The sequence below is a fragment of the Chelonia mydas genome, chromosome 7 (genome assembly GCF_015237465.2).
Source record: "Chelonia mydas isolate rCheMyd1 chromosome 7, rCheMyd1.pri.v2, whole genome shotgun sequence".
In the NCBI taxonomy this organism is placed as follows: Eukaryota; Metazoa; Chordata; order Testudines; family Cheloniidae; genus Chelonia; species Chelonia mydas.
Genome location: NC_057853.1, coordinates 41,172,759 through 41,185,033, shown reverse-complemented (window position 1 = coordinate 41,185,033; position 12,275 = coordinate 41,172,759). Strand labels below are relative to the sequence as shown.

General features: G+C 40.4%; 1 protein-coding gene across 7 annotated transcripts in view; it reads left to right on the top strand.

Moving 5' to 3' along the window:
* The window catches only part of PRKCD (protein kinase C delta), a 123,982-nt gene that overhangs the window by 77,830 nt on the left and 33,877 nt on the right, over positions 1–12,275 (top strand). For all 7 annotated transcript variants that reach the window (XM_043550507.1, XM_037904610.2, XM_037904611.2 and 4 more), the window contains 2 exons: positions 919–1,118; positions 7,896–7,956. In XM_043550507.1, coding sequence (XP_043406442.1) covers positions 919–1,118; positions 7,896–7,956 — 261 coding nt within the window. The remainder of the gene's footprint in view (positions 1–918; positions 1,119–7,895; positions 7,957–12,275) is intronic.

The window sequence follows — 12,275 nt, the reverse complement described above, 5'->3', positions numbered from 1 at the left end:
ATTAATATAAACTTAACTTGGAATTCATGCTTCAGAAAGGTGTTTAGATAATAAGGGCACAATCCTTCCCTCGGGGTAAACAGGACTTCTACCAGTTACTTTGATGGGAGGAAGATCATGGCCTAACTTCTTTGGGTAGGGGATGTGCTCTTGTTCTGGTTTGTACAGCATTAGCACAGGAGAATCCCAGTCGGTGACTAAGGCTTCTCTGCACCATGATAATACAAATAATAATAATAATTGAAGTCCATGCATGCTGTACAGGAGGAGGGAGGACTTGCAATACTTTGAAAGCTGTAGAAATCATGACTGGATCAGACCACAGTACTGTTAAGGGTGACTTTTCCCTATGCTGCTTCTGAATAGAACTGTGAGAAGAATATCAGAATAGGTTAGGAAACTAGTTAATGAGATTTTTCAGCTTCAGGCCACCAGCTGGAATTCAAACTAGGCCAGCATTAAACATCTCTTAATTTGTCATCTAGTGGTGGATGCCTGACATGAGAAGCTTGTGATCTAATCCCCATCACACAATAAACTAACGCCTTCTGGGCATTTTCAGCAAACAGTCTAAAGACTGAACTGAATGTCCATGGACACTGAACTACCATCTGATATAGCTCGTCCTTCTAGATCCAAGTTGATGCGCGTTAGCACTTTCACTGCTGGTGCCTGTGCTATAACTGATATGTGGATAAACATAACTCTCAAGGATCAGAGAGTTTACCAATGTTGGAATATTTTGGTGCTTTCCTGGGTGGCAACCAGAACCTCATGCTTTCTGAGGTTCTCTCCTGCTTATGATTTCATAGTGAGGGTCATCTCAATGTTATTGTTTTTCCATTTAAAGTCAAATCAGATATTGTCCTTTGTAGAGCCATCACTTATCACTTACCCCACTTTCTGTGCCGTTTTCAGAGAGGGGGAAAACTTTGGTTCAGAGGAAACCCACCATGTACCCAGAATGGAAATCTTCCTTTGATGCCCACATCTATGAAGGACGTGTCATTCAAATTGTTCTCATGAAGGCAGCAGAAGACCCACTGTCCGAGGTGACTGTAGGGGTATCAGTCTTGGCAGAGAGATGCAAGAAGGGCAACGGCAAAGCAGAGTTCTGGGTAAGTGTGAAGATGAATCCATTCAAAATCACTCATTTGTGTTTTTTGTCTTGTTTGATTTCACTCAAGCTGAACAGACATGCCATTTCACTTTTAAAATAAGAGTGTTTGCTCCCTTTTGACATGCATGGCAGTCTAAGTAAGACAGTTATTTTAGAATTGCTAATGATGTAAATAATGGAATATCAGTGTCCGTGAAGTTGATAGTAAAATCCTAGGCTTCAGTGTCTGAAAATAATGACCCATATCACACTCAGAATTTATCTTAAAAAGTACCACAGACTATGAGTGTGATCAGCATATATGTTAATAGAGTTGGATTATCACAATTAACCTGTATATGATAAAAAGTGAAGCTAATTCTAAGTCTCTTTAATTTCGTATTTTGCTTTTCAAAAATAATGTCTACTTGTGCTGGAACAAGTTGTTTCCTTCCTTCCTGACCCCCTGCTATTCTATCATCCTTTATTGCCCTCATGTCCTGTGACATATGTGAAGAGTTCTGTTTACAAATGCAATTTTGAATGCCTTGTTTCTAAATAAAAGCTCACTGTTGCAATGATTATCATTTTGTCTCTGCTATTTACATGGCAAATGATTTGTAAACTTGTTAAAACTTCCCCATTAAATAAACAAATTAAATTTTTGAAAAGTCTTTGGATTCACTGTCTCATCTTGCCCTTGAGTGAAGAGCAGCTGTGTCTTATGGGATGAGGGTCTGGTTTATCTCAAAAGGTTGAATGTTTTCTCAGTAGTCCTGAGGTCTCCATATATATTATTTTACTAAATGAGTTCTCCCATAAAACTTTAACTCAAGCATAGAAAAATAACAAAGTAGGGGAGTCTTGTGTTTAAAATGGCTTCAAGTTAGGCAATATAAAATTTATCAAAACTTTCATAGTTGCTTCATGACATTTAACAAATTTCCTAAGCACAGTTCTGAGTCTGAGTTAATCATTTTGGAAATGATTCTGGGTAGACACTGAAAACCTCAAGTGACAAAAAGATGGAAACATTCAAAATTATGTTTTCAATAGAAATGGGATCAGAACCCTGGATATGAACATCCAAAACTCTGGTGAAGTTCAGATCAGAATTCAAACTTTGCAGCCTGGGTCCATCTCTAATATTTAATATATTGATGCTTTCATTTGATTAATTTGACTTAATTGATTTTTCATTAAGTAAAATCCCAACTATGTCATATTACAAAACCGCTTCCCCTTCTACATTTTCATAGCTTCATATATTGGAAGTGAACAAGGAAATATTTTAAATGCATTTGTGATTTCCCCTTTTTCCTCATTCACTGAGGTAGACCAGACCCTAGTCCCATAATACATTGTTTCTGTATCTCTCAAGGTCAAGATGAGTGAGCGGCATCCAACAGAATTTTTTGGTATTTTAAAGAGCTTGTTCTCATTACTTACAGCAGTGGCATATAATCCATGTTTAAAACATTAGAGGGTCTCCGCATATTAAATCAGTCGTTCAGAAATACATGCTTAATAATGCAGAGTCTATAAGCAGAGGGAAATGCTTATGCTTGCCATAATTTGGATGGGAACTCTCCATTTATATGGTTGGGGGCACCCAATTATGATCGTACCCAGTAAGAAAGTATAGATATATATAGTCTCACCCAATATGCATGTGAGTGTAGAAGTGGACCTCAGAGAGCTCTACCGGAAGGCTGCTGTGTCTGATAAAACAGGAACCTGTCTCTCTCTGCCTGTGAGAGAGACAAGATACGTGAGGTAAGCTTTTATTGGCCCAACTTTTGGTGGTGGAAGGGACAAGCTTTTATGCTTCACACAGCTCTCCTTCAGGTCTGAGGAAGGTAACCAGTTCGTCTAAGCTAATTACAAAGTGGGACAGATAGTTAAGCATAAGGGGTGCACACATGCGTAGGAGTCCACTTAAAATGAAGTGGGCAATTAAGGGTTAACAGGCAGTAGAGTGTGTTACAAATTGTGTTAAAGAGCCATAAAACCAGTGTCTTTAAGTCTGTGGTTTTTAGTTTCTAGCAGAGTTATGAATTTAAGTTCCAATGCTTGTCTTTTGAAGGTATTACGCAGGTTTCGTTTGAGGAAAAGGACTGAGAGGTCAGTATGTTGCATTGTGAAAAGAGTTTGTCCATGGATGATATTGTGTTTTTGTCTTTTATCATTTCTCTGTGTGAGTTTATTCAAGAGCATAGTGATTGTCCGCTTTCATCCACTTAGTTGTCATGGGAGCCTTTGATGCACTGGATGAGGTACACCACAGGTTGCAATAGGTATGTGTGGGGCCTGTTGATCTTGAAAGATGTGCTGTGGCGCGTATTGATCATCGTAGCAGTGGAGAGATGTCTACAGGTTTTGTATCTGCTGCTCTGGCAGGCTCTCGTGCCACTTTTAGTTAGTGTGTCCTGTTCTGCCGGTAGCTTTCTTGTAATGATGACCTTGGTGAGGTTGGGGGATTGTTTGAAGTCCAGAAGTGTGAGAAGTGGGATATGGTCCCCATCAGGTATGGGTTGTAATTGTTTGATGTTACCCCATATGGATTCTAGTGTGGGGTGGTAGGTGACAAATAGGAGTTTGCAATCAATGAGGTTTTTTTTATTTATTGAAGCAGGTTCTCTCAGGGCATTTGGATGATCTGTTCCATGATGCGATCTACTTCTCTGTGGAGAGAAGTGAAGGCAGTTTTAGTGTTCAGTGAAGGCAGTTTTAAGTGCATTTAGTGTATCCCAGACTTCCTCTTTGGAGCAAATTCTGCAGTATCTGAGTGCCTGGCTGTAGATAACCATTTTCTTGGTGTGTCTGGGGTGGTTACTGGATCTGAGGGGGGAAGTGTGGTGATCCATGAGTTTCTTGTATATAGTCAATTATAGGGTTCCATTTTTGAAGCTGCTGTTGGTGTCCAGGATGTCAATACTAGTGTGGGAGTGTTCTAGAGTGAGTTTGATGGATGCATGGTGGTTGTTAGATTTCCATCACAACTTCATGAGGGAGCTTAGGCCATCTGTCCAGAGGATGAAGAAACCATTAATGTATCTCAGGCATATCTTTGTTTCTGTGGTGCGTTTTTCCAGAAATTCTTCCTTGAGGTGGCCATTGAAGAGGTTGGCAGACTGGGGAGCCATCCTAATACCCATGGCTCTTCGCGTGGTTTGGACAAACTGGTGTTAAATGTGAAGGATGAAATGGATGAGTTTGGTGATGTTTGTTGAGAGTGGATTTCTGAGCAGTGTACATTATCTTTTAGGTATTTGAGGCAGGCAGTGATACCAGCATGGTGAGGGATACTGGTGAATAGGGAGATGGCATCTATGTTGGCAAGGATGGTGTTCTGGGGGAGGTTGATGGAGTTTCTGGAGGAAGTTGATAGTGTCTTGGAGGAAGCTGGCCTTTTGTGGTGAGTGGTTTGAGGATGGTTTTGTGTATCCTGATATTTCTTCAGTAAGAGTGCCATTGCGAGATATGGGTCTACCTGGTTTCCCTTGTTTGTGTATCTTGGAACGCAAGTAGAATGATCCTTAGGTGGATCATGGGGGATGAGATGGTAGTTTTTCTGAGAGATGTTTGGGGAAGGATTTGATGGTGTCTTTAAATTCCTGTGTAAATTGTGGTGTGGGGTGGTCTTTGAGTTCTTTATAGAAGGTGGGGTCAGAGAGTGTCTGTTGGCCTCATTGGCATAGCCATCTGATTAAGGACTACAGTGGTGCCCAAGCTGTGTGCTGATTAGATCACTATCTGCTGGTTGAATTTCAGGGATGGTGTAGCTGTTCTTTGAGTGGTGGAGAGATGGTGGTGAATGTGATGTTCTCTTGAGGATTTCAGTCGATTTTTTTTGTTCCTGAAGCAGTCAGTGTAATGATCCAGTCTGTGCTTTCGTCCGCTGTGGGAGGGTCCAGTCAGATTATTCTTTTTTCTTGTGACTGTCTGTGGGGATGTGGTAGTTGTGGGGGGGTGTTGTCTTTGTTCTGAAAGAAGTCCTTGAGGCAGAGCCGGCAGAGGAATGTCTGTAGTTCTCCACGTTAGTATGGTATCCAGTTCAGAAGACGTTCAGTTCCTTGGAGAGTACGGATAGTTCAGTTCCAGTTCGGGGTAGTCTTGATAGATTGATGATGTGGGGGTGGAGTGTGGTATCCATGTGGCAGGTCTCTGCCTTTCACAACATGTTATTCTGACGTTTAAAGCTTGCATCAAAGCAGTTAGGTTTTCCCAGAACTCAAATACTCAAGGAGGGAGCGTACCACTGGGTGTCTTTGGGAGGGGACAAACAAGTGCCAGCTTGCACAGTGAGTTCCAGAGCCCTCCTGCCAGTGCATGGCAGGATGGCTCAGGACAGTTGGTGGAGAACAATAGTGGGGAGTGTTCTTGTTGCTGCTCTGAAGAGGAGTGAGTGGTGTGCATCATTTCTTAGTTTGTGCAACACACTGCAGTATGTGCGCTTAAAGGCAGAGGGTTGTGAAGGTGGTCTGGTTACATCCATAAGCAACAAACCATTCCCCCTTTGGGAAGCAGATGTGGTGGCTTCATGGGCCCCTCTTAGCCCTTTCTGAATGCTATTTATATAGGCCCAGGGGGTTGTTACATGTATCTGTTGGGTACAGGAAGGCCTTTTGCAGCTTTTACAAGTACGTTTCTGTAGCACAGAGCAGGATTTGGCTCTCAGCAGATTCCAATCAGTGTGGCAACAAGTATTTTAACTGCACCCAGTAATACAGGCACAGCAAAATCTAAATGGTGCAACACAGGATATTTCACCACTGGCTGAGGCTTGATTGTATTGCTCCACTAATGTTCTGAAAATGGATGCTGCTGCACTCAGCGGCCTCTCCTCACCTTGCTGAAGGAGAGAGAGAGAGAGCCTTAACCATTAGGTTCTTCCCCAACCCAGACTGACCATCCAGAAAAACAGTAGAGGCCAGTGAAGAGCAATGAAAAGGAAAATGACATTCCTGACCGTGTCTTCGTGTGTGTTTGCACTGTACCGAGCACTGTTCAGGCCCTGATATTGGTTGTGGATTTTGGACACTACCATACTATAAGTAGTAGTAAATGATAACATGGGAAATGGGGTGAGGAGAGAGAGAGTTATCTAGAGTGTGAGTCCAAGATGGCATGTCAATCCATTGATGCAAGATACACAGTGCTATACACCCAATATGGTAGCAGTATGCACTTTAAACTTACAGAGGTATATAAGATAATGGGCCAAACAGGTTTTAGAGGACAACTTTATTAAAACATGCTTAATTCTAATTTCATTTACATATATTGCTGGGATACAATATTAGAGGATTTGTTCATCCTTTGTATTCCAATGTAACACTTTCAAACTTTGCACAGTGACCTTGGGTTCCCTGCAGTTCTTCAGACCTGCATGTTTTGTTTTTTGGAAGTTAAAAATAAAAGGGTGAATTTGAGCGCAGGTGAATGGTGCTTTATAGACAGCATTGTAGACTGAAGTCCTCTATTACCCTGCAACAGGTACAGTGCAGGCAGCAGCTGTGCAAGCTTCCTCCGTATTGCTTCAATCCTGACCTGAAGGGACCATATCTAGGGATGAGAAGGTAGTTCAGTCTCCATAGATCTGTCTTAGGTCTCCTGCAGAGACTGCCAACTAACAGGAGTTGCCATGTGAATCCTTGTCCACCACTAACTTTACATAGACCACCAAACATTCATCACATGGTAATGACTTTTGGTCATTAACAACCATCGTCTGACTTTAACCAGTGACCTAGGCATGAAAAACTCTATTCTCCCACTACATTTCCTTCTACCATCCAGCTCCCTAGTGATCCTTATGTGATGCCTGGCCCTGACATAACAGGAGAAAGTCAGAAATGCAATCCAGGAAATGAAGAGTGGTAAGATAGTGGGACCTGATGAAGTGATGGTGGGCTTGATGAAAGTCTTGGGCAAGAGAGAGAGAAAATGGATGAACAGAGTGGTTAAAATCATATGGCAAGACAAGAGAATTCCTGAAGACAGGCGCCAGGTTATGCTGGTCCTAATACATAAGAAGGGAAGCATCCATGAACATAGAAACTGTTGATGGATAAAGCTGTTGTTGCATGGGATGAAGATACTGGAAGGTATCCTGGACGCGAGGGATAGGAGAATGATGGAACCCCTCATTGAACAAAAAAAGTTCAGCTTTAGGAAAGGACGAGGTACCATCTTTGTAATTCAGCAAGGGAAGAAAAGCAGTTAGAGTACCAACAGGATGGACTTTTATTGACCCAGAAGAATGCTCACACCAGCCTTAGGTTTAATAACTATGGTGCATGCTCTGTATAGATGACTTAAAAGAGTGATCTGAACATGTTTTGGAAAAACAAGTCTCTGAAGTTTCACACTGCACCAGGGGTTGGCCCTAACTCCTCTGCTGTTTATCGTATTGGTGGCCTATGTCAGCAGGAAGATCAGTGTAAATCAAAATTAAGAAAATAAAAAAGTAACCACTCAGTCAGTTGTCTTGATTACAGCAGAAACAAAATAAAAAAACTCAACAACACTTTGACCATATTGCATGGTCTGGCTGACACTGGTTCATCAAAGCAATGAAAGAGGCAAGAAGAGATAAAAAGAAATAAAGTTGGCATTGTCACTGCAATGAAATACAAGGGGTATGGAGAAATATCCCTGTTTCCAAAGTCATTATCCTGTAATTTTACTTAAATGACACTTTCTAATTCTATTGAGAAATATCAATTAAACTAAATCACTGCAATTATCTTGTCAACCCAATAATTCACTGTTGGTATCTTTCCTCTCACAGCTTGACTTACAACCTCAAGGGAAGGTATTGATGGCTGTGCAATATCTTCTAGAAGATGCAGGTAAAGTAAACTTTTTATTTTTGTCAAGTACCAACATTTGTAACATTTTTCTTATATTTTGTTTTCTACAAATGAAATTACATTGTGGAAAGTGCATTCTTCCAGAAAAATTGTACTCTGTGGAATTTTCTAATGTATGAAGTTATGCCTTTGTAATTCCATCACTTTATGCAAAACCAATCTTGGGTGCATATCTAATGTATCTATCTCAGATACTTATATAGCCTCCACTGCTGTAGCATTTAAGCACCTCACAATCTTTAATGTATCTTGGCTGACAACACCCCTGTGAGGTAAGGAAGTGCTATTCTCTCCATTTTATAGTCGGGGAATTGAAGTACAGAGAGGTTAAGTGACTTGTCCACAGTCACACAGGAAGTTTGTGGTGGAACAAGGAATTGGACACGCATCTTCCAAGTCCCAGGCTAGTGTCCTAACCACTGAAGCTAAAAACTGTATGACTGAATGAAATAATTAAATGTGTGTCAGCAAGTGAATAATGTCAGTGCTGTACCATTTTATTTTAAATGCTGTAAATTTTGTATATATTGAGAAGGAATGAATATAGTGTATGGAGGAAAACTAGGGGTCATGGGATACAATTAAGAAAGGGGACATTTAAGCTGAATAATGGAGAAAATGTCTTGACAGCCTGTAGAATAACTTCCTAGAGGAAGTGGTAGAAACCCCATCTGAGTTTTAAACTCAGACTGAACAGTGGGCTTTTAAGTATGCTCAGGGAACAGTCCTGCACTGTCAGAGAGATGAACTGAATTACTTACCACTGACAGCTCTCGTCTGTCTCTGTCTTCTATGGTTTTATACTGTGTGTCCAGTAAATTAGAAGCCATAGCACTATGACCACTCTGTCTCCAAAATAATTGTGCCTATTCGGAAATGGCAAAAAGATTCATGTCATGGTTGGAATGAAACTCTGCTTGTTTAATTTTTACCCACACACCTAAGACTAGAAGAGTTTAATATCGTTTGAATTTCATTTCAAAATATTTGCACAACACTAATTAGTACTCTTTCGCCTCCAGATCACCAGTTCATATCCAGTCTAGTTTGGAAATACTTTGCCACCTGCTGATTGTTTAGTCTATACAAATTGAGCTGATGGACTCAGCCCAGATCTGTTGCTATTAGACAAGTGTTGACATTTAAAAAATCAGTCCCCTAGTTAGCAGTAACGCTTGTTGGCATTTCCAACAGAGGAACAAAGAACTAAACGGACTATAAAGACTGGGTTGAAACACATTCATGGGGGAATGATGGGGCAGGAAGACTGTACTCTTGTTACATGTGGTGTAACTATTCTATGGATAAGACGTACAAGCTTCTTTCTCCAGGGCTCCCCATCTGGCAGTTCTCCCTGCACTTGTGACTCTATGCACTCCCCGCTCGTGGCCCCATAAAGTCCAAATATCTCTTTATCAACTTCCTCCTGGAACTGGAATCTGGACTGGAGGGTGGGTGGTATCTCCACAAGTGTTGGGTCTTTTTCTGGTCTCTCAACAATGCATTCATTCAGCCAGAGTTCTTCTAGGCAGCATTCACTGATTTCTTGGTCTGTTCATATAAATGGGGATTGTCTAGAGTTCTCCATCTCTGAATCCTTTGTTTCGACCCCAATACCTGCACCCTCATCCCTGTTTTTTTCATTCTTTGTCCCCCATATTTAGTTAATTCCTGGGCTGTATAGCCCCTCCTTTACTTGAGGGATAGGACTTTTGTTCTTTGGTGGGCTCCACCTACTTACCCAAGATTCAAATAGGCTGACACCTTTGACAAGCACTACATTTGCACAGAAAAAAAAAAAAGGAAAAATATTTTTATTGGAAAAGAATCTGCTGCAGATAATCCTTTTATATTCTAGTTATACATAAAGGATATTTAAAAAGAATGTCAAGGAAATGGGACATTAAAAACATCAAGCTAAAATGATTCTATTGTCGTGAAACTCTTCAACATGAAGTCCTATTGCACCACCTGTACCATCTGTGTGAAACCTACTGTATGGTTACTAAAGATAAAATGTGGTGGGATATGTGTGATCACAGAGTTCTCGTTTGGACATACCATTAATGATTGTTCTCTTAAGTAATAAAACTTGGTAAAGCAACAAAATTTGTGTGACTCTGAAGACTTATTAACAGAAATCTCTCTTTAAAATCTGAATGTTTTAAAATAGTGGTTAGTACTATTCCAGTCTGTGTTCAAACTGGCATCAGGGAAGTGTGTTAGGAAACATTTATCTCGGTCCCCACACACCGCTGGTTCACATGCAAGATTGCTGCAGATTAGAGTTAGTACTATGACAGCATATGTATTGACAAACACAGGGATAATGCATAGAAATCTGATTGTCAAAAGCTTGCAAAGTTCTGGGCTGAGAGTGAGCAAAGTGAACTTTTCTAAATATGTTATGATGGTTCATTTAACAAGACTGAGGCCTGTCTTTGTCTCACTCAGGAGTATGAAATATAGTCATAGTTTGCACTGAAAATACCATAGAATTTTGCAAATTATCACACACAAGCCTATAGTCTTTTCTCAAAGATGTACTCTAGTAGCGAGGTGCTGTTATGAAAATTCTAATATACTATACAGCATGCTATGAGAATTATTATAAATAATTAAAACTAAACAGCAATTATCAAAACAAATGGAGAAAATAGATGTAATATCCTTGTGCTTTTTTGCCTACTTCTTTGTTAAATCATAAGTCTCTCAGTTGTTGTGAATTCATGAAATCATCCTATAATTAACACTGAGAGAGTGTTAATCTATAGTGTTGTTAAACCTTTGGATAAAGTCAGTATCCAAGACAGTTAGCTCTTCAGTCTCGTCAATCTAAATCTAAATTCTAAAGCTTTCTTTCTCTTTTTGTCCGTCATTTTGTGATCAGGCAAGTTTGGCAGTTTCAGTAAAACAAAAAAGAAGATATTTGGAATGGCCATTTTGTGTGTTATATCTAGGGAGTGTTACATATTTTTCAGCATTAATCTTGCCTTTATTATTGCTGACATGACTTCTAACTGAGAAATTAAAAAGGAACAATAGAAAACTAGGGAGAGCAGAGTGCTAATATTCTTATACTATAGGGGAAAGGCTTGTAGGGGGAAACTGATTTTCCCTGAGGCTTTCTATTTTTTTCAGTTTACACCAGAAAACTAAGGGTAAGATTTGTAAAAGTACTTAGATGTACAAGTCCCCTTGCAAGACTTGTGCTCCTAAGTCACTTAGGTGTCTCCAAAAATTTCACCTTGTTTCTTATACTGTGTAGGGCTTTGTTTTTATAAGATAAATATTATTCCACTAACATAACATATGAGGTGATTGCTTAATGACCATTAGAAATACATTTAGAAGTTGAGACCAATTAACACTCTACAGGGCGGACACTGCTATGTATTAGACCTCTTCAATATCTAAGGGTATCTATACACTACCTGCCGCATCGGCGGGCAGCAATTTATCACATCTAGTCTAGACACGATAAATCGACCCCCAAGTGCTCTCCTGTCCACTCATGTACTCCACTGCCGCGAGAGAGAGAGGCGGAGTCGACGGGGGAGCGGCAGCAGTCGACTTACCGTGGTGAAGACACCATGGTAAGTCAATCTAAAACATAGATCGATATCCCCCTCCCCTCTCCCCCCCCCCCCCGCCAGTGTAGACCAGGGCTAAGAAGGAAAATGAGGAAGCTGTTCGGAGGGAGAAGATAGAAGGCTGGAGCTCATGAGAGAACTGGCAAAGGAAGAAAAGCTGACAGTACAGTACTTTATGGGGAGGTTTTTAGAGTCAGGTAAGAAAACTGTAAGGAGTAGAGTGGAAAGTTAGGCACCCATGATCTATATATCACTGAAAGTTGAAATGTTTAAATCTAGGACAAACTACTACCATCATTGCCTATCCTGCTGCGCATGCCTTAGGCTGTTTGACCAGTTTGAGAGTGCTGGCAAAACAGGATCTTATTTTGGATGCTTCCCTGGCTATAAGTATATGACCAGAATGGGAACAGCTTTTATAAAGATAAGAAAAATCATGTGAAATTAATAATTATTGACCATTTTAGATGTAGGCCAGAAGGCCCTGAGCAGTGGTAATTGGCCTCCTGAATTATTCAGTCCTATGGTCTCCTATCGCGAACCGTAAAGTATAGGTGCAAATGCCAACTATCCCTTGTGCCCCCACATATCAAAACAACAACAAATCCCTAAAACCTCTAGTGAGACAGGAATGTATCTTAATAGGATCATCAGTTTATAGTGCTTAATTTGAACTACTGCAGAAGTTTCTTTTAAATGTTTCTC